A 27,332-nucleotide genomic window follows, 5' to 3' on the forward strand; every position below is an offset into this window, starting at 1 on the left:
TAATTGACACTATCCAAGGAGGACCTCAAGGACTTTGAAAAAAATTCTCCTACTATGGGGCTTCCCCCACCACCCCCTCAGAAACGGGGTCTACCCATGACATTATCCTACAACCAGTGGATTTCAAAGCTTTAGAGGACACTTAACTTTTCACACTTAACAACCTCTCCTCCCACTGGTTCCGTTAACACCATCGATCAGATCTAGAGCACCTAGCTCAAGACAGTGTAATTTGTGCGCTCACCACCCCCCCTCCCCTCTCTTTTATTTGTTACGCCTTAGATCTAATAGAACCCTTTGCAACCGATCCATCCAGTTATCCCTGTAACGGTAGTTCTTTTCTTGTCATGTTGCTTTTTACTCCTGTTGTATACGCCATGTACACAATGTTTAGCCTACATGGTCTTTATTCCACATAATATAAAAAAAAAAATGTAATGTATTTCTATTTCTTGTATTGAATTATCTATCTGTTAAAAAAAAAAAGACTTGGATGAGCGAGTTTAGGGGTGGAGGAACTTGACTGGCCTACACAAGTCCTGACCTCAACCCGAAAGAAGACCTTTGGGATGAATTAGAGCGGAGACTGCAAGCCAGGCCTTCTTGTCCAACATCGGTGCCTGACCTCACAAATGCGCTTCTGGAAGAATGGTCAAACTCTCCCACAGACCAGAGCTCAAAATTTCAAGTCTTGAGCTATTAGCCAGGCCTTAAAATGGATGTAAACCCGATTCATGAAATTTGAGCTGGGCACATATATCTGCAGTGTTTTGTTATCTCTCTTCAAAGAGCCATAGCTCTCTTCTGAACCATTCCTCTGTTATCAGCCAGATAACTCCTGACAAATTCTCAGACACATCAGATAAAAGCAGCAGCGGAGGTTGCTATAAATAAATTAACAGGGAGTGGCCCAAAACACCTCTGAGAGTCTCTGCCTATGTGGAGAGGGGGTGTGTGCCTTTCCTCCAAGAGAGATTGGTTTCATCCCTGTGTATCATCTGAGGCTGTTCACTGGGTTTACATCCACTTTAAAAATTCCCCACTAGAGGACCCCATGTCATCCTGTACCATGGGCATGCCCTTTTCCAACATGGCGCCCTGAGATTCAGTATCGAGGAGGCGTCCCTTTGCCGGGTAGACTTGGTTTTATGTGACCCCCTGGCAGACATGTGGTGCTGCAGGGGGAACAAATTAGCCTTTCTGTCTGCCCGTGTCCCATTACCTCTATAGCAGAGCACTCACAATGTGATGTGCATCTGCCGTTTTTGAGGCTAATGCACGTGTGCTGATCAGCGGAATGCGCTCTTTTGCAGGCTCTGTGGTAAGTTTTTTCCAGAATAATAAATGGCCCTTACTTTACCACGGCTTGAGAGTCAATGTTGACCTTATATTTACTCTATCTTTAGAATATATGTTTTATTCCTGGACACCGCTTTAATTGGGGGGTTTTCTCATTTGGTGATGTGGTTTTGATCCACATACCGTCTTTAAAGTCTAACTATCAATTATTAAGGTAAGAAAGCCATATAAATATATCTATCTTAGTACAGATGAATTTATACGCTGCATGGGGGTGCATTATGTGCCAAGTTGAGGGTTGAGGGGTGCACTTCGTACCAAGTTCAGGGATGAGGGGCGAGTTTAGTAATGAGTGCAGGGCTGAGGGATGTGCTGTGTACTCCCAAGACCTGGGCTTCTAAAATCACAGAAAGCAAAGAATGTACCTACTGAACATGCTCTTGCAGCATCCTAAGTGGAGCCAAGTGGATCCACGGTTAAGAAGGGGGTGATCTCTCGTCGTCCCCTTTTCCTGAGGCTTGCCAGTTTGCATGCTCGGATAAGGGTCTGGTATAGATTTTGGGGAGGACCCCCACACCATTTTCTATATTTTGGCGCAGGGTTCCCCTTAAAATCCATACCAGACCTGAAGGGCCTGGTATGGATTTTGGGGGGACCCCTGCGCCATTTTTTTAAGCAGTTTTAAATCACTTTTTTCCTTTAGAAATGTAATTTTGCTGTGGTATTGTTCTAAACCTGGGAAATATGTGCTATTTTACAGGCATACTGAGGACACCCCCCAGGCACGATATTTAAAGGAATATTTCATTTTTATTGAATAGATGCAAAGGGATTTTAATTCAGGATTATAACGGTGCCCAAATACATAGTCCCCACATAATCCCCTGAAGAAGCCATTGTTTGGAGAAACATGTAAGGACCCAAAAGGCATCAGTAACCATCCTATGCATACGGATAATTTGGCCAGTATTAATGTTCATATATCTACTCATTTTATATTTTATGCACCCTTTGATTGTTTTTGTCGTATATTCATGTAATAAAATCTATTAGTCAGATTCACAGAGAGTGGCGTATCTCTGTGCGGGCATAGCGCATCTCATATGCGCTACGCCGACGTAACATAGAGAGGCAAGTACAGTATTCACAAAGCACTTGCTCCCTAAGTTACGTTGGAGTAGCGTAAATGGGCCGGCGTAAGCCAGCTTAATTCAAATTATGAAGGTAGTGGGCGTGTTGTATTTAAATTAGCTGTGACCCCATGTAAATGAATTCCCGTTCGAACGGCGCATGCGCGCGCATGCTCAGAATCACGTCAAATTTACGCCCTAAGATACGTCGGCTCAATGCTTTCGATGTGAACGTAACCTACGCACAGCCCCATTCACGTACGACTTACACAAACAAAGTAAAAAAACGACGGCTGTTCTGATGTCCATACCTTTGCATGGGCTGCGCCGCCTTTTTGGTGGAATAACTATACGCCGGACGTAAACGGCGTAGCTTACTGCGGTGTATCTTGCTCATTTACATATTCAACGCGTAAATCAACGTAAGCGCCCCTAGCGGCCAGCGTAAATATGCACCCAAGATACGACGGCGTAGGAGACTTACGTTGGTCGTATCTTGGCAAAATTCAGGCGTATCTGATTTTAAGAATCAGCGTATAGATACGACGGCGCACATTCAGACTTACGACGGCGTATCACTAGATACATCGGCGTAAGTCTCTGTGAATCTGGCTATATATCTTTTAAGTAAAATTGTATTGCCTATGTATTTGGGCACCGTTATAATCCCGAATTAAAATCCCTTTGCATTTATTCTATCAATACAAGGGATGAGGTGCTGGATTCCATGAGGTCACTCAATTCACACCCTACTACAACATTTAATTGTTATTGTTTCACTTTACGCATTATTAAAATCACTGCTCCTAAATAAACGTCTGTTTTTAAAACTTTTTTTTTAATTGATACAGGCCCCCTGGGGCAGGACCCGGGTCCCTATATACTTTTTATGGCAATAACCTGCATATAAGCCTTTAAAATTAGCATTTTTTTTTCATGTTCGTGTCCCATAGACTTTAACGGTGTTCGCTTTTTCGTACATTCTTTCCCACAACCCTGGGCGGTGGTTGTGGGGGGTCTGCGGGTGGGGGGCTTATCAGAATCTCGAAGCCCCCTTTAACAAGGGGGCCCCCAAATACCGCCCCCCCATGTGCATGAGTATGGGGTACATAGTACCGTTACCCATTACCCCCCAAAAAAGAGAATTTGGAGGTCAAGTCAACATCTAAAACTTGTGTTCCACAAAAACATTCTTGAACCATTTTTGCAGTGTGGAAGGGTGCATTATCTAGCTATAGAAGAATACTGCCATCAGGGCATACCATTTCTATGAAAGGTTGTACTTGATCATCAACAAGGATTATGCAGGTGGTGCATGTCCAGTAATATCCAAATGAATATCAGGACCCAAGGTTCCCCAGTAGAATATTGCCCAAAGCATCACACTGCCTCAGCCAGATTGCCTTCCTCCCATACAGAATCCTGGTGCTATCTCTTCCCCAGGTAAGAAACACACACACAATAAGATATGGTGGGCTGGTGGTGCTGAGTCATTATTCTTTACCAGTCAGACATTGGTCAGAGTGGGACCCATGGTTTGTGACCCATGCCAGGTAATTATAGCGATACCTGTTCCATGATAACAGCATTTGCAAGGGGAAGTAATCCATCACCAACTTAATATGCAGCTCTGATATGATATGTGATCAAATGCCAATAACCACAAAGGAAGCTGATGGAGAGAGACATGAAGTGGTGTGTCACAATAAGCCATGCTCTTTAGAACCCCTACCTTTTACCATGGCTACAACCACTGCCGCACGATGCCACCCTGCAGTGTTGCCAACCTTTCGTATTTTTACGGACAGTTAGTAAAAACAGGCAATTTTTTCTCCCATTCGTAAATGTCAGTGGTTGTGGGAATGTGCCAGTAAAAATAGCCAAGATTGGTTTGGCTTGGAACTGCGCATAGAGATTGGAGGCAGGGGGTGATTGGAGGCAGGGGGTGTTGGTGGGTGCGGTTGCACCGCAAAGGGAGATGGATGCAGGGGGCAATGAAGGCAGGGGGCAATGGAGGCAGGGCGAGATTGGAGGCAGGGGGAGATTGGAGGAAGGGGGTGTTGGTGGCACCACAGAGGGGGATGGTGGCACCGCAGAGGGTGGGGGATGGAGACAGGGGTTGTTGGTGGCACCGCAGAGGGGGATGGAGGCAGGGGACAATGGAGGCAGGGGGTGATTAGAGGCAGGGGGCCTGGGGGAGATTGGAGGCAGGGGGAGATTGGAAGCAGGGGAAGATTGTGGCACTGCAGAGAGGGGGGTGAAGGCAGGGGGTGTTGGTGGCAGAGGGGGATGGAGGCAGGGGTGATGTGACTAAATAATTTGCCCTTATTATATCGAAAATACCAAAAATATGGTTTTTTACCTTAATATCTACCTTAAATCACATTGCTATTTGCCTAGCGTACTTGTTTGTAGCCCAAATTTACACCTAAAAATGTAATTTATTAACTTTTGTGAAATGCCAGTAAAAGTGTGGCTGTGCCAGTAAATTTCAGGTGTTGTGTCAGTAAATTTCAATCTGGTAGGTTGGCAACACTGCCACCCTGTATTTTACACTTTCTTTAGCCCACAGATATCTGTCCCCCAGCCCAAGAGCTCCCAATCCTCCCCTGATGTCACTATATCAAAACTGTATTACATGGTATATAAACATTTAAAGCGTAACTCCACTTTTGTTGAGAAAAAAATAATCCCCCCTGGGTAATCTATGTACATTACAAGGATTATAACAACCTTTGTTGCAGATTCCTACCTTTTGTTATTCTGAAGAAATCCCTGTTTGTTCCTCTATGCGTCTAATGGGAGTGGTTTCATAATTATCCGTCAGCTGTGCAGATGCAGAGCACTAATGAGGAAAGCTGCTGGCCCTGCATCCCTTTATACATGTTCCTATTGGGAGTATCTCACCAAAAAATTAAATTTTTGCTGCAGGGGATGACTTGAATATGACTTGTATCTTATTGCAGACTTCTGGGGAAATTGGTGAGCCAAACACGCAAGCAGGAAATTATGTTTCTGGGGATGTGTTCAGTACACATTCTGTGTACAGAACACCTCCAGGTAGCCATATGGCATTTACAGAAAATTACTGAGCTGCAGATTGAAAAGGAAAGGTAATTTTTTAATCAGGGGAAAATCGTGGGTGTGCGTTATATGCCGATCCGCGCTGTATGAGCACCGCCGCCGACATATACCGAGCGCAGTACACTCGGCTAAGCTCGGCTCCGCTCGCGGTCACGCCCTGTCCCGGACAACGCCGTAAGTATTTCTTTTTTTTCCTTAAAATTCCCTTCTAGGTTTGGGGTGCGCGCTATACGCCGGTGCTCGCTTTACCCTGATAAATACGGTAACATTCAATTCCAATACGGCTTGTGTCGCAATTGTATATGCTATATTATATTTTTCTTCATTTGCTATTTTTTTCCCCCATGAAAGTGGAGTTGCCTTTTAAACATTTAAATATTTGAAGACTATTTGCATTACTGCCCCCAGTTTCAAAATTAAATATTCTGAAATTGCTTCTACCAGTTTGTCCCACTGTATGTATATTATAAGAAAAGTATTCATATTTATAAATGTCATTAACATGAAAGATTAGCGAGGTCATAGGTCATGCAGTTATTACTCTGTAACATGTGGATATAGATCAATTTTGGTATATTGTGGCATTTTAACCTGGTGATACTATTTGATACCAATGCTATTATCATGTTTAACTGTTTCAGAACTTGATATCAAGATTATGTCTGTATGTATATGAACTAATTAACCTCTTATTATATTCACCAATCTACTCATTTGCAACCATGTGCTTCATTTGAAGTCCCACCTTCTTGTTCCTTTTTTCATATTGACATGGATGCAGGCACATGGCCTTACCAGGGCATGGCTTCATATAAAGTCCTAAACCCCCTTTTCCCCTTTTTCATAGCTCCCAACTGTCCCTGGTTTTGAGGGACTATCCCTGATTTGCAGAAATGTCCCTCTGTCCCTTATTCCTCCTCATTTGTCCCTCATTTTGGTCTGTCATTTGTAAAATTTCAAAAGCCAACATAAAGAAATAGTAGTGGTAAAAAAAAGCAATTGTGGGTTTAACCAATCTTGTTTTTTGTACAATACTCCTTTAAGGGGGTGTGGTAAGGGGTGTGTCCTAAGCCTGCATATTTTTGATGATAGGTGTCCCTCATTCCCATCTCAAAAAGTTGGGAGGTTTGCTTTTGTAGCATTTACAACTACAATGAGTATTTACTCAGAAGTCCCTTTTACATTTATTTCTGTATGCATTTTATAAATATCTTTTTCTTACCTCTGTGTTTAAGACATTCCGAGGTTTTAGTTCTACCAGGACAGCATGAGGGTTCAGGTTCTTCAGGATGTGGATCAGATCATCTCTGTAATACTCAAATATCCTCCTCAGTGATGGATCATCATATGCAGACAGCTGATGACGGAAATTATCAATACCCTCTAGAAAAAAAAACACAAAGAAATACGTTTTCTGATGTGACTTAAGTTCAGCATGGACTTTTGTCACACTGGATCAATCCTCTGCAATTGGCGAAAGGAGTATTGGAGGTGAGAATCACTATATAAAAAACAATGCTATAATTGCCCTGTGATTGGGGGATATATTTGTACTTCCAATCAATAGTTTTTAACTATTTAAAGCCTAACTACAGATTAATAAAAAAAAAAAAGGAAAACATTTTGAAGTTAAAGTATATAGTTATAGTGAAGTTAAAATATAAAACACAGTGGTGCGCCTCGGATGTTTCGGCGGAAACCAAACGTCATCCACTGGCCGGTAATACGATACGTGTTTGCGCTAGCCTTATACCGCAGGCGTCGATATCCTCAACCAACTCTCCTCTATACCCCATACTGGGGAACCCCCGGTTCACGCGGGCGTGCAGGATGCGGTCTTCCGGAGACTGAGCGGGGCGGGCCTCCACCAATCCTCCCATTTTTGTGTGGGGGGGAGGTGGTGTAGTGTCGCCGAACTCTCGGATCCGGAGGGACCGTATCGTCTGGATTTTTTGAGAGCCCGTCAGCTGGACCACTTTCTCCGCTCCCTGACACCCCCGGTCGCCAACACTCGGCCCCTCACTACACTAGAGGAGATCTGCAACACCTCGGGTAGTACATCACACACGCTCTCCCTAACCTACAATATTTTAAATGCTCCGCGCGCGGATTTTGTGCCCCCGGGTGTACTTAAGTGGGAAGAGGAGCTGGGCTGCAATTTTGACGCGGCCAAGCGCCACCGCATCCTGAGGTTCACACATTGGTCCTCCATCTGCGCTAAGACACAGGAGACAAATTACAAGCTCCTGTCACGGTGGTACAGGACCCCAGTGCTGCTCCACAAGTTTTTTCCGGAAACGTCGGACCTCTGCTGGCGCTGTCGTGCCGACAGGGGGACGCTACTACACATTTTTTGGTCATGTCCCAGTCTGAGCCACTTCTGGCGAGTGATCCGCGAGGTGGCTCAAAAATTCATTGACCACGATATCCCAGCAGAGCCCTCGGTTTTCCTCCTGCACGCATTTAGCATTCCGGAGAAGACGTACAAGAAATCTGTAATTAGACACCTGTTGGACGCAGCCAAGGCCTGCATCCCACTCCATTGGAAAGACGCCCACCCGCCGACAATACCCCAGTGGCTCGCAAAAGTGGAAGAGATTAGGCGCATGGAGGACTTGGTCCTCACAGCGCACAACAGACAGGAAACCTTTAAAAACACCTGGCAGCTCTGGGATATTTTTAGATACTCGGCTGAGGGCCAGGCACTGAGAGAGCCCTCAGCGGATGTGTGAACATATACCTGTGGGCGGGTGCCCTCCAATCCCTGACCGGTTCTATGCTGGCGCGGAGCGCTACATGCGAGACTCCCCCCCCCTCCCTATGGAGGGGCGCGCGGCTAGAAGAATTAAATCCCTACTCCCCTCTCCCCTTTTCCCCTCTTTCCCTATCTCTGACGCCTTCTTCTTCTCCCTCTCCTTCTTCCTAGCTACACCTCTGCTCTGTTCCTCTAACCTTGACCTTTTTACATGACCCCCACCTGGGGGTCCTCCTGTATAAAAAGAAAAAGTTGGGGCCGGTTGCGCAGTCCAGGCATGTTGTTATGATGTTTACCACAGGCTGGGGAGCTCCTCCTCCCCTTCCCTGGGGGCCTCCGCGGGCTGTTGGCGCGGGGCGGCCTTCGGGCGCACCCCGGGGACGGGGGCCCTTATTGGCGCTGGCGGCCCGCGGGGGGCTTCCAAGGGGAAGGTAGCACTGTTTCTAATGCGATGTGTTCTGTTGATGTGTGATTCTATGCATTGCGTGCACTGTGTGTACTACTGTGTTTTATGCTTGTCGGCCCGCGCGGCCTTGTCCCTGTTTTACAAATAAAAAAATTAAAAAATATATATATATATATAAAACACAGTTCTGGCTGCAATATTCAACCTATATCCAAAAATGTTCCTGCAATATTTCCTTTTGACCACTAGATGCTGCTCTCCCAGTGTTCATTATGCCTATTGTCATTCATTCAATTTTCTGTGAGCCCAGGGAGCCAAGGACCCGCCCCCTGGGGAGTGACATATTTTTAGGCGAATGCTGCAGGGAGCTCTCTGCATCATTCAGAACCTGTCGACCACTGAGGACAGAAGACAACAAGGACTGGACAATAGACTCCAGGGAAAAAAATATATATAATTATTTTTAAAATAGTGGAGTAAAGTTGGGGGTGTTGAAATTAGGCTTCATGTTTTATTAGTCCGATGGATATACGAATATGTTTTAACCACTTGCCTACTGGGCACCTTTACCCCCTTCCTGCCCAGGCCAGTTTCCAGGTTTCAGAGCTGTCTCACCTTGAATGACAATTGCACGTTCATGCAACACTGTACCCATATGAAAGTTGTATAATTTTTTTTTTTCACACAAATAGAACTTTCTTTTGGTGGTATTTATTCACCACTGGATTTTTATGTTTTGCTAAATAGGTAAAAAAATACCAAATTTTTTTTTTTTTTTATAGTTTGTTATAAAATTTTGCAAACAGGTATTTTTTCTCATTCACTGATGTGCGCTGATGAGGATTCACTGATGGGTATTGATGGGCACTGGTAGGCTGCACTGATGGGAACTGATGAGGCAGCACTGATGGACATTGATGAGGTGGCACTGATGGGCACTGATGAGGCTGCACTGGTGGGCACTGAGGAAGCACTGGTTCGCATTGTTGGGGCTGCACTGATAGGCGGCACTGATGGGAACTGATTGGAACTGGTAGGTGGCACTGATAGGTGACACTGAGGCAGCAGTGCGGCGTGATTGGCTCCCGCTGCTGTCAATCAATATCCTTCAGCCAAGCAGGAGAGAGAGGGGGCGGGGACCAGCCTATAGACGATCAAATATCACAATCTTAATACACAGGACCATAGTAAAACCAGGGCAATCTTGTGGAAATAAATAAATATACCAAATATAAAATTTAATGTATTACAATTTCAAAAAATATATAAAAAATGGTGCGTGGCCAGCCGCAGACCAGGATAGAGGTCTAGGACCAGATCTCCACTCCACCGCCTGGATTACCGGCAACCCGGCGCAGTGATCCTTCCCAAAATCCCCTGCGGGGGGAATAGAGGACACCCTCGGGCATGTAAAAAAAATAATCAAGCCCCCAGCAAAGCGCCGCCTGACACATTACTACGCCGCCCTGAGCCCATGCACCCGGCCCAAGATGGACCAGCTGCCACGCTGCAACTAAAATCTTCCTACTAACTCCACCACATTGCCCACGGGACCAGGAAACCCTGCCACAGAGGCACCCAGAGTATAAATGGACACTCTGCCACCCCCAAATGCCACCCCAGAGACACAACCAACAGACAGAGGTAAGAGACTGGCAATCACTCCTGCACATTCACCCTGTAAAGAGCCCCAGGCCACAAAAACAGCTATGGGCTGCTGTCACTAATAGAGCTCCCTGTACAGAGCACACCCCATCCTTGGCTGCTGTCCCTGTCACAGACAACCCTGTCTCTGAAGCTATGCACAAATCTATGCTGCTCACTCTTCAGAAGGATTTACACAGAGAATTACAAATCTCTCTATCCCAAGTTCATGACAGTGTGGATTGTCTGGAAGAGTGGACAGATGCATTGGAAGAAATAATGTGTGAATATTCTAAAGCCAACAATGAATTACTAGATGCACATGACCATCACGCTGAGAAAATCCACCATATTAAGATGAAACTGGCAGTTCCATGCAGTGTCCCCTATTGCAAGGGCAAAGGGAGTAACAATAGCTTTTGGAAGAGCCTGCCCACTGGTGCCCATATCTATTCAGACGGACCCAGAGGGACGGTTTCTTTTCATTAAAGGAATGTTGCAAGGGCAATGTTATACGTTCGCCTCTATTTACGCACCTAACTCTGGTACAGCCAGCTTCTTAATCAAAACCTTAAGGCTATTGGAAAAATTTAAAGAAGGGGTTGTAATATTAGGAGGAGACTTCAATATCACCCTTACCCCCCAATTAGATACATCCACAGGTAAATCCGCATTATCCTTTAGAGCTCTCAAACATATCAAAAAACTCCTACGGTCTCTACACTTAATAGACAGCTGGAGAGTGCTAAATAAAGAGAAGAGAGACTTTAGCTATTACTCAAAGACTCATAAAGTATACTCCCGATTGGATCTGATTCTGGTAGACCAATTTTATCTAGACTGCGTGGGATCTAGCAAAATAGAATCGATAACAATTTCTGACCACGCTCCAGTGGTGATAGTGTTCTACTTGGTGCCAGGTGCCCGCCAGGAGAGGACATGGTGTCTTAATGAACTTTTGCTGGACGACAGAAAAATAGCGGAGGACATACAACACAAATTGGTAGAATACTTTGAGAATAACACAGACGGGGAAATATCTGACCAAATAGTCTGGGAGGCACATAAAGCCGTCATTAGAGGAGAGCTAATAGCACATGGTATTAGAGCTAAAAGGGAGAAGAGGAAGGAAATGGAGGAGTTATTGGGGAAAATACAGGATAGAGAGATCAAGCATAAAATTAATTTAGACCCAGAAGAAGCTAGGCAACTAGATATACTAAGGATAGAACTTTCGGAATGCCTGGATAGAAGAAACAAAGAGAAATATAGATGCCTTGCGCATCAATTTTATGAACAAGGAAATAAATGTAGTAGACTATTAGCGAATCAAATAAAAAAACAACAAGAAACCACTCATGTACATAAAATAACAGCAAATGGCAAGGAAATAGAGGATACTAAAACAATAGCAGCAGAATTCCATCGCTTTTATACGGAATTATATAATATACAAACAACCCCATTAAGAGGGGAAGGTAGGAGGGAGAAGGAGGAGATAGAGAAATATATTAACCACTTGCCGTCGCCGCACCGTCATTATACGTCCACAAGGTGGCTCTCCTAGGCGAGACCACGTAAATGGACGTCCTACCTTTTAGCCGCCACTGTGTCCGCCATAATGTCGCAATACCGAAAAAAAAATCGCTGATCGCCGCCATTACTAGTAAAAAAAATATTAATAAAAATGCCATAAAAATACCCCCTATTTTGTAAACGCTATAACTTTTGCGCAAACCAATCAATAAACGCTTATTGCGATTTTTTTTTACGAAAAATATGTAGAAGAATACGTATCGGCCTAAACTGAGGAAAAAAAATGTTTTTTTATATATTTTTGGGGGATATTTATTACAGCAAAAAGTAAAAAATATTCATTTTTTTCAAAATTGTCGTTCTATTTTTGTTTATAGCGCAAAAAATAAAAAACGCAGAGGTGATCAAATACCACCAAAAGAAAGCTCTATTTGTGGGAAAAAAAGGACGCCAATTTTGTTTGGGAGCCACGTCGCACGACCGCGCAATTGTCTGTTAAAGCGACGCAGTCCCGAATCGCAAAAAGTACTCTGGTCTTTGGGCAGCAATATGGTCCGGGGGGTAAGTGGTTAAAGACTCTAAATTACCAACCCTGCCCTCAAAGATTATAAAAAAATTAGAAGGACCGATAACCACGGAGGAAATAAACAAGGTAATAAAAAATCTACCAAATGGGAAAAGTCCAGGACCAGATGGTTTAACCAACGCATATTATAAGAAGTATAGTAAGATCCTGGTAATGCCCTTATGTAATTATTTCAATAAAATAACAGATAGTAACCCTCTGCTTCCAGAAGCCCTAGTGGCACATGTGACGGTAATACCAAAAGCAGGGAAAGACCCACAATTCTGTGCAAACTACAGACCTATCTCCCTCTTGAACTCAGATATCAAGCTACTAGCAAAAATACTAGCTATAAGACTAGAAGATCATATGACGCAATTAGTCCATATCGACCAGACGGGCTTCATGAAGGGCCGAGAAACTAAAGATAATACCATCAGGGCCCTCCATGTACTCCACTGGATACAGAATCGGCCAGAGAAGAAACCAACAGTAGTACTATCAATGGACGCCGAAAAGGCATTTGATAGAGTAAACTGGAGGTTCATGACAGAAGTATTAAAAGGAATAGGTCTCGGGGAGCGGATGATGGGATGGATATTAGCACTATATGCTAATCCTAGAGCGAGGGTCAAGATAAACGGGACCCTTTCGGAAAATTTTGATATACGGAATGGCACCAGGCAGGGGTGTCCCCTCTCCCCATTATTATTTGCAATAGTGCTAGAACCCTTCCTGTGTAAAGTAAGGGAAAATAAGCGAATAGCTGGGGTCGACATTGGTGCAGAAACACACAAGGTCTCTGCATATGCAGATGACCTACTGTTTTATCTTTCTAAACCTCACGAGTCCATACCTGTACTGATGATGGAGGTACAGAAATATGGAGAACTGTCTAACTTTAAAATAAATTTCAATAAATCTATGGTACTATCAAGCAATGTACCGGTTGTAATGGCCACATCCCTGAAGAAAAACCTCCCGTTCATCTGGGAAGAAGAATCATTACACTATTTAGGAATACATATTACAGCGAATACAAAACTCTTGTATGAGCGTAATTATGGAACACTAATAGTAGAGATAATAAAAGACCTCCAGAGATGGAAAGGCCACCCCCTGACATGGTTCGGGAGGGTCAACGTAATAAAAATGAATATCATACCCAGAATAATTTATCTTCTATATACAGTACCAATGTCGATCCCACAAGTTTTCTTTAAACAAATACGTAAAGCATTTATATCTTTCATATGGAAAGACGGAAAATCTAGAATAGCTCATGATATGCTACGTAGAAATAAACAGGAAGGGGGAATTGGACTACCAGATATAGTTATGTACTACAAAGCAATGTCGCTGGTACGTATACTCAATTGGTGCCATGATTCCTCAAATAAAAGATGGGTTCAAGCCGAAAAAATTATGGCAGGAAGAGATTTAAAGGGAGCACCATGGATACCGAATAAAGAGAGGGGGCTCTCTAAATGGACATCTCCGTTGACCCGGAATACACTAGCAATATGGGACAGATTAAATAAAGATGGGAAATATGCACCACCCACATCCCCAATAGCTCCATTAGAAGGATACCCATGGTTCCCACCAGGGGAAGAAAATGGGGCAATGGGCATATGGGGATCTAATGGGAATACTATGTGCTCAAGATACGCACCGCAAGGAACTTTATTGCCTCTAGCAGAATTAATATCATCCCAGGGGAATATGAGAATGGCTAAATGGAGATACTATCAAATGACAAACTTTTTTAATAAATTAAAACCAAAAGTAAGGACAGCAGGATCGCTTACAACATTTGAGAATATGTGCGTGAAAATATCGAAGCCTAATCATTTATTATCACAAATGTATAAATTGGTTCTGAGCGAACAAAAAAACACGATTCCTTATTTTATTAGGGAATGGGAAAAAGAGCTAAATTACACATTTACATCAGTACAAATTAAAAAATTTATAGAATCAACATACAGAACATCTATAAGCTCTAAAATCCAAGAAATGTCATACAAATTCATGGTCAGATGGTACCAGACGCCAGCTCGATTAGCCCAAATATACCCCACAGCAGACGGAAACTGCTGGAGGGGATGCAAAGAAAAGGGAACATTCCTCCATATTTGGTGGACTTGTAGAAAGATCAGACCATTCTGGGAAGAAATAGCTACATGGGTAAAAAAGATGACCAATCAACCTATGGAACTATCACCTATACACTTTCTATTTCACGGGACACCGGGATCTATGATTAGTTATAAGAAAAGTGTGATACCACACTTATTAAATGCTGCTAAAATGTTAATACCCAGGCATTGGAAACAGAATACACGCCCCTCCCTTATGGAATGGAAAAAAGAAGTTAACTCAATAATGGAGGCAGAGAGATGGGTGTATAAGAGCAGCGATAAACAGAATGAATTTAACAACGTATGGGCAGACTGGGAACACCACTCCCCACAGATATAAGGGGAGTAATGAATGGAGTCGATCCCCCGTCTCCTCCTTTAGTTTTTTTTTTTTGTTCTTGAGCCACATATACTCACTCCTCTCTCTAAAATATACATGACGATTAATGGGAAAGATAAACTACAATATTAGATGACTGAATTTTCCACCATTTTATTTTATTTATTCATTTTTCTTTATTTTTTTTTTTTTTTTTTAATGTTGTTTGCTTTACCCTACTCACCTACCCGTCCTTACTGTCCCTACCCATGGGGGGGAGATGGGAGGAAATAGAAAGTGAAGGGGGAAAAACAATGGGGCTTTCCCTCCTTCCTTTTTTTTTTTTTTTTTCCTTAGGTGGAGGTAAATCATCCACAAAGGGAAATATATAAAGAACACTTCAAACACTAGAGACACAGGTTAATATACACATAATAAACACAGATATATAGATAGCACAAATAAAATAAACCCGTATGGGTCTTTAAAGTAATATATATACAGGAAGGTACGTAGACATGTATGGGGGTGCGTGTATATACATTCCAGTACACAAAACCCCCCTCCTTTTTTTTTTTTTTTTCTTCACTAGGAAATAGGAAACACTATTATGATAAAACACGATATAAACACGAAAAACACGATAGGGACACAAGAATAGAAGAGAAGAAAGGAGGGAATACCCAAATAGGGAACAGTTTCTATGGAGGAAGGGAGAGGAGGAGGAAGGTATATTAAGTGATTTACTCCATTTCCCCCCCTTTTTTTTTTTTTTTTTTTTTTTTATTTATTTATTTATTTATTTATTTCCTTCCCTTTCTTGTTTTTGTCGTGTTTTTTTTTTTTTTTTCCTCTTCCTTTTTTTTTTTTTCTTTAACCACTTAACCACCAGCCGCCGTCTACAAACGGCGGCAAGGTGGTTGCTTAACTGGGGGTCGCCGTTCTGAAACGGCGCCCACCAGAAGCAGTAATGCGCGCCGCCTCGGGCGCGCACACAGAAAATTCTGTGCGCGCCGGGTCTATGAGACCCGGCGCTACACAGATCACGGTAATTGACCGGCAACGGCGGTCTTTTACCATGTGATCGCGCCGTCCAATGACGGCGCGATCACAGGTAAACAAACCGGCGTCATTTGATGACGCCGGTTCCTCCCTCCTCTCGCTGTACCGATCGGTACAGTGTGAGAGGAGAGCGCGGATGGCAGCAGCAGTGTGGGATGGATCTGTGACTATTGCAGTCACAGATCCATCCATCCCTGCTCAGCCATCCCTGCATTAACCCCTGCAATACTCTGCCTTCCCTGTGCAATACTCTGCATTAACCCCCTGCAATACTCTGCCTTCCCTGTGCAATACTCTGCATTAACCCCTGCAATACTCTGCCTTCCCTGTGCAATACTCTGCATTAACCCCTGCAATACTCTGCCTTCCCTGTGCAATACTCTGCATTAACCCCTGCAATACTCTGCCTTCCCTGCACAATACTCTGCAATGCTCTGCCTTCCCTGCGCAATTACTCTGCAAAACACCCGCGCAATACTCTGCAAAACACCCGCGCAATACTCTGCAAAACACCCGCGCAATACTCTGCAAAACACCCGCGCAATACTCTGCAAAACACCCGCGCAATACTCTGCAAAACACCCGCGCAATACTCTGCAAAACACCCGCGCAATACTCTGCAAAACACCCGCGCAATACTCTGCAAAACACCCGCGCAATACTCTGCAATACCCCCGCGCAATACTCTGCAATACCCCCGCGCAATACTCTGCAATACCCCAGCGCAATACTCTGCAATACCCCCGCGCAATACTCTGCAATACCTCCGCGCAATACTCTGCAATACCCCCGCGCAATACTCTGCAGTACCCCCTGCCAGTACTCTGCAGTACCCCCTGCCAGTACTCTGCAGTACCCCTTGAGCAATACTCTGCAGTACCCCCGCACAATACTCTGCAATACCCCCGCGCAATACTCTGCAATACCCACGCACAATACTCTGCAATACCCCACGCACAATACTCTGCAATACCCCCCGCACAATACTCTGCAATACCCCCCACACAATACTCTGCAATACCCCCGCACCATACTCTGCAATACCCCCCACACAATACTCTGCAATACCCCCCACACAATACTCTGCAATACCCCCCACACAATACTCTGCAATACCCCCCACACAATACTCTGCAATACCCCCGCACCAATACTCTGCAATACCCCCCACACAATACTCTGCAATACCCCCGCACCATACTCTGCAATACCCCCGCACCAATACTCTGCAATACCCCCGCACCATACTCTGCAATACCCCCCACACAATACTCTGCAATACCCCCGCACAATACTCTGCAATACCCCCGCACCAATACTCTGCAATACCCCCGCACCAATACTCTGCAATACCCCCGCACCATACTCTGCAATACCCCCGCACCATACTCTGCAATACCCCCGCACCAATACTTTGCAATACCCCGGCCAATACTTTGCAATACCCAGAAAATACTCTGGGGAAAAAAATGTGTTTTACCCACTTCCCGCCCACGTCATATGAGCTCCTTTACTTTGTGCAGGGATATCTAAATGATGCCTGCAGCTACAGGCATCATTCAGATATCATTTTTTTCAGCCGGCGATTCTCTACACCATAAGAACAATCATGGTGGCTGTTCCGCCTCTTGATCGTTCTTACGGGAGGCAAAAAGGGACGTCCCCACTCCCTTCGCCCTCCGGTGCTTCTTCTGACTCACCGCTGCGATCGAAGCCAGGATCGTTTTTTTTCTTGTTTTTTTTCAGGCTTCCCAGCCTAGAGGTGAGATGTGGGGTCTTATTGACCCCATATCTCACTGTAAAGAGGACCTGTCATGCTATATTCCTATTACAAGGGATGTTTCCATTCCTTGTAATTGGAATAAAAGTGATCAAAACATTTATTTTTGGGGAAAAACGTGTCAAACTAAAATAAATTAAGTAAAATGAACAATAAAAATAAAAAAAAATATTTAAAGCGCCCCTGTTCCCGCGTGCTCGTATACAGAAGCGAATGTGTACGTAAGTCCCGCCCACATATGAAAACGGTGTTCAAACCACACATGTGGGGTATCGCTGCGAACGTTAGAGCGAGAGCAATCATTTTGGCCCCAGACCTCCTCTGTAACTAAAAACATGTAACCAGTAAAAACATTTAAAACGTCACCTATGGGGATTTTTAAGTAGCGAAGTTTGGCGCCATTCCACAAGCGTGTGCAATATTGAAGGGTGACATGTTGGGTATCTATTTACTCGGCGTAACTTCGTCTTTCATATTATGCAAAAACATTGGGCTAACTTTAATGTTTTTTTTTTTAAAAAGCACAAAACTGTTTTATTTCCCAAAAAAATGCGTTCGAAAAATGGCTGTGCAAATACCATGCGCGATAAAAAGTTGCAACGACCGCCATTGTATTCTCTAGGGTCTTTGCTAAAAAAGCATATATAATGTTTTGGGGTTCTATGTAATTTTCTAGCAAATAAATGATGATTTTTACATGTAGGAGAGGAATGTCAGAATTGGTCTGGGTGTTCCAGAACGCCTGATGGTGCTCCCTGCATGTCGGGCCTCTGTATGTGGCCACGCTGTGTAAAAGTCTCACACATGTGGTATCGCCATACTCGGGAGGAATAGCAGAATGTGTTTTGGGGTGTAATTTGTGGTATGCATATGCTGTGTGTGAGAAATAACCTGCTAATATGAAACTTTTGTGGGAAAAAAAAAAAAAAAAAAAAAACTTGATTTTGCAAAGAATTGTGGGAAAAAATGACAACTTCAAAAAACTCACCATGCCTCTTTCTAAATACCTTGGAATGTCTTCTTTCCAAAAAGGGGTCATTTAGGGGGTATTTGTACTTTTCTGGCATGTTAGGGTCTCAAGAAATGAGAGAGGCTGTCAGTACATCAGATGTGATCAAATTGATCAATTTTCAGTAATTGGTACCATAGCTTGTAGACCCTATAACTTTCACCCAGACTAAATAATATCCCAATTTTTTTTTTTTTTTTACCAAAGATATGTAGCAGTATACATTTTAGGCCAAATTTATGAAGAAAAATTCATTTTTTGCAAAATCTTATAATAGAAATGAAGAAAAATTCATTTTTTTACAAAATTTTCGTTCTTTTTTCATTTATAGCGAAAAAAATAAAAACCGCAGAGGTGATCAAATACCACCAAAAGAAAGCTCTATTTGTGGGAAAAAAAGGACAAAAATTTCATTTGGTTACAGTGTTGTATGACTGAGTTATTGTCATTCAAAATGTGAGAGCACCGAAAGCTGAAAATTGGTCTGGTTATTAAGTGGGTTTAAGTGCCCAGTTGTCAAGTGGTTAATTTTATGTATTTGTCGTGTTTGCATTTATAAATGTAATGTTCATTGTCTTTGATGGAAGTTGGTTTTATATGTAAGTGATGTTAAGCAATATACAGAAAATGAAAAAAATAAATAATTATATAAAAAAAAAAAAAGATGAAACTGGCAGATTTAGAGGATCGCTCTAGGTGAAATAATATTAAATTTAGAGGTATCCCGGAAACAGTTAAAGCGAACAAGGTTACTCCTTACTTGCAGCAACTTAAATACGTAAATACGTTCCGAGGGATGTCTTGGCTCGCATTCACTTTTTCCATATCAAGGAGCAAATTCTCTCAACCGCCAGGGCCACAAAACCTCTGTGAACACACAGATCAAGGTTCTCTCAGGGAAGAGGAGACTGATCGTGTGTTCATACCGTGTATGATCACTGATTTCTCTCTACTCCTAGTAAGTCCCATCCCCCCACAGTTAGAACACACCTAGGGAACACAGTTAACCCCTTCATCGCCCCCTAGTGTTAACCCCTTCCCTGCCAGTGACATTTATACAGTAAACAGTGCATTGTTATAGCACTAATCACTTTATAATTTGTCAGTGGTCCCAAAAATGTGTCAAAATTGTCCGATCTGTCTGCCGCAATATCGCAGTCCCGATAAAAAAAAAATCGCTGATCACCGCCATTTTCTTCCATTCGGATGTTAGTTGGTAGCGCGTTCCACAGCTGGGGTCCTTGGACTGCGAATCTTCGTTCTCCTTTTGATTTGTAGCGGACTTGGGGATTTGAAGTAGATTTTGATTGGTTGATCGAAGAATGCGATTGGGGTTGTAGTATTTTATTTTCTCGCATAAATATAGAGGGGTGATTCCTTGTGTACATTTGTGAGTGAGGTAGAGGTCCTTGAGTGTGACTCAATCCTTTACGGCTAGCCAATGAAGGGTCCTCAGGGACGGAGTGATTGATTCCCAGTTTTTTTTCCTGTCATCAGTCTGGCTGCCGTGTTATGGACGACTTGTAGACGAGAAATCTGGTATTTGGGGAGTCCGAGGTATAGGGAGTTTGCATAGTCGAGCCTCGAGTTGATAATTGTTCCAACTACTACTGCTGTATCCTCCTCACTAATACCCCCAGCTCTCTCACTAATACATCCCCAGGTCTCTCAATAATACCCCCCAGGTCTCTCAATAATACCCCCCAGGTCTCTCAATAATACTCCCCAGCTCTCTCACTAATCACCCCAAGCTCTCAAGAATAACCCCCCAGAAGCTCTGTCACCTCTTGCAAATATAGAATACAGCAGGCACCATGCTGTTTTCTTTTCTTCAGCACATTGCCGCTGACAGAGCTTCAACTGTGGTGACTGTAGCACAGAGCTGTTGAGAAGTTTCACAGCACTTCACTCGGCTTTCATGCTACAGTCCCGACAGTCAGAGAAAGAAAGCGCCTCGGACTGGAACAGCAATGCGGGCGGTTGCGGCCCCACGCCCGGACACCCACCAGCAAATGTGGGGCATATGCCCTGGGTGCCTGGCGCTCGCACAAAAAAAGCTGCAAATAAAAACATGATGCAGGGGCTTCAGGATTCTTTACCAGGGGAGCCGCTGAGACCAGGGCAGAAAGCGGGAGAAGGAGCAGAGCTGGCCGGAAAATTGTGCGATCCGTGTCTGCATTGAGGAGGGTCGAGAGCAGAGATTGCTAGCAAGCCAGGACGGTTGGGGGTTATCCCCTTAGCATCCACCAAGCACTTCTTCTACTCCCTCAGCAGCATCCTGGCTGCTTCTGCCTTCTCCACTCACCCTACTTAAATAGCCAAACGCGAGCAGGCGAGTGGAATTTTTGAGGGCTGCTGTATTGTATACAATAGTGTACTTATTAAGGTCTATTTCTGTTATTTTGAAGTTTCACCTAGCTTGTTCTAATAAACTGAGATCAACGAAATATGGTATTTGAAGTTTATGGGATAAGAAGCCTGTTTAGCTGAATGTCCTTGAGACAGAACACCTACCTAGGAGGGTGCTACATATTATATTTCCCCACTAGGACTTTGGGTCTCATTCAGCTGCTGCTAATTAAGGTATATACTGAGCTAGTCCCTAGTGCACTAAATTGTATATAAGTGAGCCCAGAAGAGGCAGCCAGCCCAAGAGGACAGTTATTGTTGTGAGGGAGCAGGGCTATAGTATATCACCCAAATCGTGGACTGCACAGGACAATGCTGGATTTTTTGTACAGGTGACTGTTAGAACGGAAAGAAAGTGGAACTTACTCCCACAATCGGTGGTGTCAGTGGGAAGTATTGATAGTTTAACCACTTGCCGCCCGCCAATGATAGATTGACGGAGGCAAAGTGGTTGTAGAATCCTGACTGGACGTCACATGACGTGATCACGATGTAAACAGCAAAAGCCGGTAATCGGCTTTTCCTCACTCACGTCTGTCAAACGCGAGTAGAGGAGAGCCGATCTGCTGCTCCTCTGACAGGGGGGGTTTGTGCTGATCGATTATCAGCACAGCCCCCCCTGAGGATGCCCACTGGACCACCAGGGATTCCACTAGATCACCAGGGATTTAAATCAAAGGTATGCCACCCTAGACCACCAGGGATGACACATAATGGATGCCAATCAGTGCCACAATGGATGCCAATCAGTGCCCACAATGGGCATCACTGATTGGCAGGCATTGTTTGGCACTGATTGGCATCCATTAGTACAACACATTAGTTAGTGCCCATCTATGCCCATCCATGCCGCCTATCAGTGCCCATCCATGCCGCCTATCAGTACCTATCCATGCCACCTATCAGTGCCCATACATGTCGCCTATCCCTGCCCATCCATGCTGCCTATCCCTGCCCATCGGTGCCGCCTATCCCTGCCCATACGTGCCGCCTATCCCTGCCCATACGTGCCGCCTATCTGTGCCCATCTGTGCCGCCTATCCGTGCCGCCCATCAGTGCCCATCATCAATGCCACCACATCAGTGCCACCTCATCGGTGCCCATCAGTGCCACCTTATCAGTGCCAGTCAGTGCAGTACCATCAGTGCCCATTAGTGAAGGAGAAAACTTACTTATTTACAATGTTTTATAACGGAAACAATTTTTTTTTTTTTTTTCAAAATTTTCGGTCATTTTTTTATTTATTTTTTGCAGAAAATAAAAATCCCAGAGGTGATCAAATACCAACAAAAGAAAGCTCTATTTGTGGGTACAAAATTATTTTTTTTTAGTTTGGGTGTAGCATGACAGCGCAATTGTAATTTAAAGTGCAACAGCACTGAAAGCTAAAAATTGGTCTGGGCGGGAAGGTGTATAAGTGCCCTGTATGGAAGTGGTTAAAAAAAAAACTCTTATGCTGCGTACACACCATCAGGCTTTTGCCCGGCCAAATCACATCGGAATTCCGACAGGAAATCCATCGGAAAAAAATAGAACATGTCCTATATCTAAACTCCGATGGAATTCATCTGAATTTTCGATGAAAAAACTCAGATGGGGCTACACACGATCGGAAAATTCAGATCGTGTTTACGGGCATTAGATGGGCATCTTAGCCAGCACACACGCATGCACGCACGTTGAACTAGATGGACTGGTGTCGTTATTCAACCTTACAAACTATGTATAACAAAGTTGTGCAAATCTCAGGACTGGACGGACAGAAATAAAAATCTTTTGTCAGTTAAAATAAAGCAAACACATTCACGCATGTATCTAAAAAATATGTAAGAAAAGTAACTATTTCTTGATTAAAAGATTAGATATATTCATCATTTGTTCTTTCATATAGTTATACTTTCCTAAAACTAATTAGATCAGGTGTGCCCAACCTTTTGAAGATCGAGGGCCGCTTAATCGACTTGGTAGCCAGTCGCGGGCCACAATGAGCGGAGCTGGTGGATGGCAGCCCACTCTACTCTTTTTTTTGCGGATTGTATTGGTGGTAGGCATTAGTGTTGCTCACAAATATTCGTATTGCGAATATTCGGCTCGAATATGGCATATTCGAGTATTCGCGAATATCTCGAATTTCGCGGACAATATTCCTATTCCGAATATAAAAAAAAAAATTGCGAAATTTCGCTAATGCGAATTTATTGCGAACATTTTGCGAATTTTTTTTTTTTTTCTGATTAGCTCTGATGCAAAAGAAGGGCGGAGAAAGTATTCTCGAATATTCGGAAATCGAATATTCGGAATATTTTATCAAAAAAAAAATGTTGTGAAATATTTTGACAACTGTGGTAGGAGAACTCTGATTGGCTCTGATGCAAAAGAAGGGCGGAGAAAGTATTCGCGAATATTCGGAAATCGAATATTGGTGATATTTTATCGAAATTTCGCGAATGCGAAATTGATTGCGAGATTTTGACAACTCTGATTGGCTCTGATGCAAAAAAAGGGTGGAGAAAGTATTCGCGAATATTCGATTTCCGAATATTCGCAAATACTTTCTCCACCCTTCTTTTGCATCAGAGCCAATCAGAGTTCTCCTACCACAGTTGTCAAAATATTTCACAACATTTTTTTTTTTGATAAAATATTCCGAATATTCGATTTCCGAATATTCGAGAATACTTTCTCCGCCCTTCTTTTGCATCAGAGCCAATCAGAAAAAAAAAAAAATCGCAAAATGTTCGCAATAAATTCGCATTAGCGAAATTTCGCAATTTTTTTTTTTAAATATCACGAATATTCGATTTTCGATATTTCACGAATATTCGGCTATATATTCGTGATATATCGCGAAATCGAATATGGCGTATTCCGCTCAACACTACTAGGCATTTGTAAATGGACACAAGTCCATTTATTTCTGCCACTCCTTAGGCCCCATACACACCATAGAATCCTTTCCGCAGATAAATCCCAGCAAATGGGTTTCAGCGGGTAGATCCTATGGTGTGTACACGCCAGCGGATCTTTTTCCACGGATAAATCTCCCCTGGGATGGATTCCAGCAGATCGGATATTTGCTGACATGCACAACAAATCCATCTGCTGGAATCCATCCCAACGGATGGATCCGCTGGTCTGTACAGACTCACCGAATCCATCCGTCCGAAGGGATCCCCCGCATGCGTCGTAATGAATTGACGCATGCGTGGAATTCCTTATATGACAGCGTCGTGCACGTCGCCGCGTCATAATTGCTTACCAGAACTACCGGCTCCTCTACAGGCCTCCATCTTCTCTCTGTGTTAGATCTCCTTAATCAAAAATTCTCCCATCATTCCGCACATCGACACACCAACACACCATTTTTTGGGGGGGTGCAGAAGAGATGACCCACCTTGGGCGCTCTAGCAGGGGAGAGGTGAAAAAAGAGAACTGCAGCTTCTCCTGCAGTGCTGAGGATTTTCACAGCAAGTGCTGTCTGTGGAAAAATCTGTATGCTGAAAAGTGAAAAAAATGTTTAAGGAAGGGGTGCACTTTGTCCTCGTATAAGATGCTTCATGGACTTTGTCCTAGCTCTCCTAACAACATAATTAGGGCTATTAGATTATATATGACTTTTATTCTTAGCACTTGTACTGTATAATGTCACTTTTAATATGAATAGAAGGGAGTTTGTTGCAACAAGGCATGGTGGGTGTAATGCAAGATGGAATGATGGGCGCCAGTCACTTTTTGATTGCAAACTAGAGATTTACTGTCTCTTAACAAAAACTTTACTGTCTCTTAACAAGAACAATAAAGGGTTAGGGCCAGGACACCCTAGATGTACATGTGTTCACCTGTTCGCCGAAATGCAAACAATTTGCGGTGTTCGCGGCAAATTCGAAAGCCGCGGATCACCCTTTAAAAGTCTATGGGTGCAATCAGAAGTGCTAATTTTAAAGGCTTATATGCATGGTATTGTCATAAAAAAGTGTTTGGGGACCCGGGTCCTGCCCCAGGGGACATGTATCAATGCAAAAAAAAATGTTTAAAACTTCAGTTTTTTCGGGAGAAGTGATTTTAATAATGCTTAAAGTGAAACAATAAAAAGCAAAATAAATTTCGTACCTGGGGGGGGGGGGTGTCTATAGTATGCCTGTAAAGTGGCACATTGTTCCCGTGTTTAGAACAGTCCCTGCAATAAAATGAAATTTCTAAAGGAAAAAAGTAATTTTAAACTGCTCGCGTGAAGGTCCCCCATACATTGGAGGTCAGGGGGAAGAATGTCCCTGAGGCCTCGTACACACGACAGAGTTTCTCGGCCGAATTCGGCGAGAAACTCGGTCAGAGCCTGATTCTGCCGAGAAACTCTGTCGTGTGTACACTTTCGGCCCGATGGAGCCGCCGAGGAACTCGTTGAGAAAATAGAGAACATGTTCTCTATTTTCTCGTTGTTCTATGGGAGCTCTCGGCCCGCCGAGCTCCTCGGCGGCTTCAGGGCTGAACTGGCCGAGGAACTCGATGTGTTTGGCACGTCGAGTTCCTCGGCCGTGTGTACGAGGCCTAACATTGGTGGTCAGTGGGAAGAATGTCCCTTACATTGGTGGTCCGTGGGAAGAATGTCCCTTATATTGGTGGCCAGTGGAGAGAATTTTCCTTACATTTGTGGTCAGTGGAGAGAATGCTTCTTACATTGGTGGTCAGTGGAGAGAATTTTACTTACATTGGTGGTCAGTGGAGAGAATGCTTCTTACATTGGTGGTCAGTGGATAGAATTTTCCTTACATTTGTGGTCAGTGGAGAGAATGCTTCTTACATTGGTGGTCAGTGGAGAGAATTTTACTTACATTGGTGGTCAGTGGAGAGAATGCTTCTTACATTGGTGGTCAGTGGAGAGAATTTTCCTTACATTGGTGGTCAGTGGGAAGAATGCTTCTTACATTGGTGGTCGGTGGGAGAAAGAGGAGAATACAGTGAAGGAGCTCTTTTCGAGAATTAGCCTTTTCAAGCCTTGGCCTTGCCTGCTAGCTTGGCCCATGAACAATGCCTGATCCTAGAGAAGGGGGATCCCCCATGATGACACAGGGTCCTAGTGAGGAGGAGGTGTAGGACCTGACTCTGGGTTCAGGCCCTGATGAGGACACGGATTTAGGGTTGCCCCTTGTACAGGTTTCACTCGGACAGTCTGGTTTTTGAATGATGTGTCCAGGTTTTCATCTGCCTAAGACCCTGACACATTATTCAGAACAGACTGTTCCAGAAGTGACAAGTTTGCAATCTGATGCATCTCCCTCCCGTCGGCAGCCTGTTTCACCACTAGCTGCTTGGTGTGAGCCCGCACTGATGCTGATTGAAGGGGAATCCGAACTCTGGCTGCAGCCTGCTCAATGTAAGCCTGTACTGTCTGCCACGGCTCGCAAGGGAAGCCACGGGATCCGATCCCAGCCGTGGATTCAGCCTAGCCTGTCTGCTCAGTGAACCCACACTGCCTACCGCTGATTACATGCAGGAGGGAGCTACAGGATCCGGCTGTTGATTCAGCCTAGCCCGGCTGCTCAATGTGAGTCTGCACTGTCTGCCACTGATTGCAGGGGAGCCGTAGGATTCGACAGGCTACAACACCTCTCCCCCTCTGGCTGGTGATTCCTGGCCTTCTCCGGCCCTCCGAGCCTCCTGCGGCTGTGGCACACAAAGTCCTGAAAGCAGATTAGTGGTATAGTACCTTGATTCCTGCTGAACAGGTTCCAGCCGGGTGAGTGGCTCCCCACAATGGCTGCACCGGGCCCAAGCTGTGACTCCCAACTTTGGGATGTGGCACTTGGGACGTAGTAGACACATCCGATCCACTCCTCCGATCAACCCCAAGGCCAGTCCTCCATGAATCTCCAGCCAAATGCCGGTGTGAACTAGCGTTCTCTCTTGCATATCAGGCATCCACTCTACAGCAGGCATCATCCGATCACCCTCTGCCATCTTCAGCTGCCTTATGGTGTGCATAGCAGGTTGGAACCCGTCAGCTTCCTCCGGGGGGTGACTCCAACCTCCAGCTCTCCGTCTGTTCAGCACATGAAGAACTCATAAGCAGGCTCCATGCTGCATGCAATGCACTGACCCCTGGCGGTAGAGGCTGAGATCAGCAGGCGCGCTGGTGTTAGCTGGTTCTAACCAGACCTATGTCTCCACACTAACTGCCCCACAGTAGCTGAA

The 27,332-nt window shown here is 44.1% G+C and overlaps 1 protein-coding gene across 3 annotated transcripts in view; it reads right to left on the reverse strand.

Annotated features, from left to right (window-relative positions):
* Positions 1-24,651, reverse strand: part of LOC120921091 (NACHT, LRR and PYD domains-containing protein 3-like) — a 123,218-nt gene extending 98,567 nt beyond the window's left edge. For all 3 annotated transcript variants that reach the window (XM_040333736.1, XM_040333735.1, XM_040333734.1), the window contains exons 1-2: positions 24,403-24,651; positions 6,736-6,896 (exon numbers count right to left, since the gene is read on the reverse strand). In XM_040333736.1, coding sequence (XP_040189670.1) covers positions 6,736-6,896; positions 24,403-24,433 — 192 coding nt within the window. In that variant the 5' untranslated portion in view covers positions 24,434-24,651. The remainder of the gene's footprint in view (positions 1-6,735; positions 6,897-24,402) is intronic.
* Positions 24,652-27,332: the final 2,681 nt, after the last annotated feature.

Source organism: Rana temporaria, chromosome 13 (genome assembly GCF_905171775.1).
Source record: "Rana temporaria chromosome 13, aRanTem1.1, whole genome shotgun sequence".
NCBI classification, from domain to species: Eukaryota; Metazoa; Chordata; class Amphibia; order Anura; family Ranidae; genus Rana; species Rana temporaria.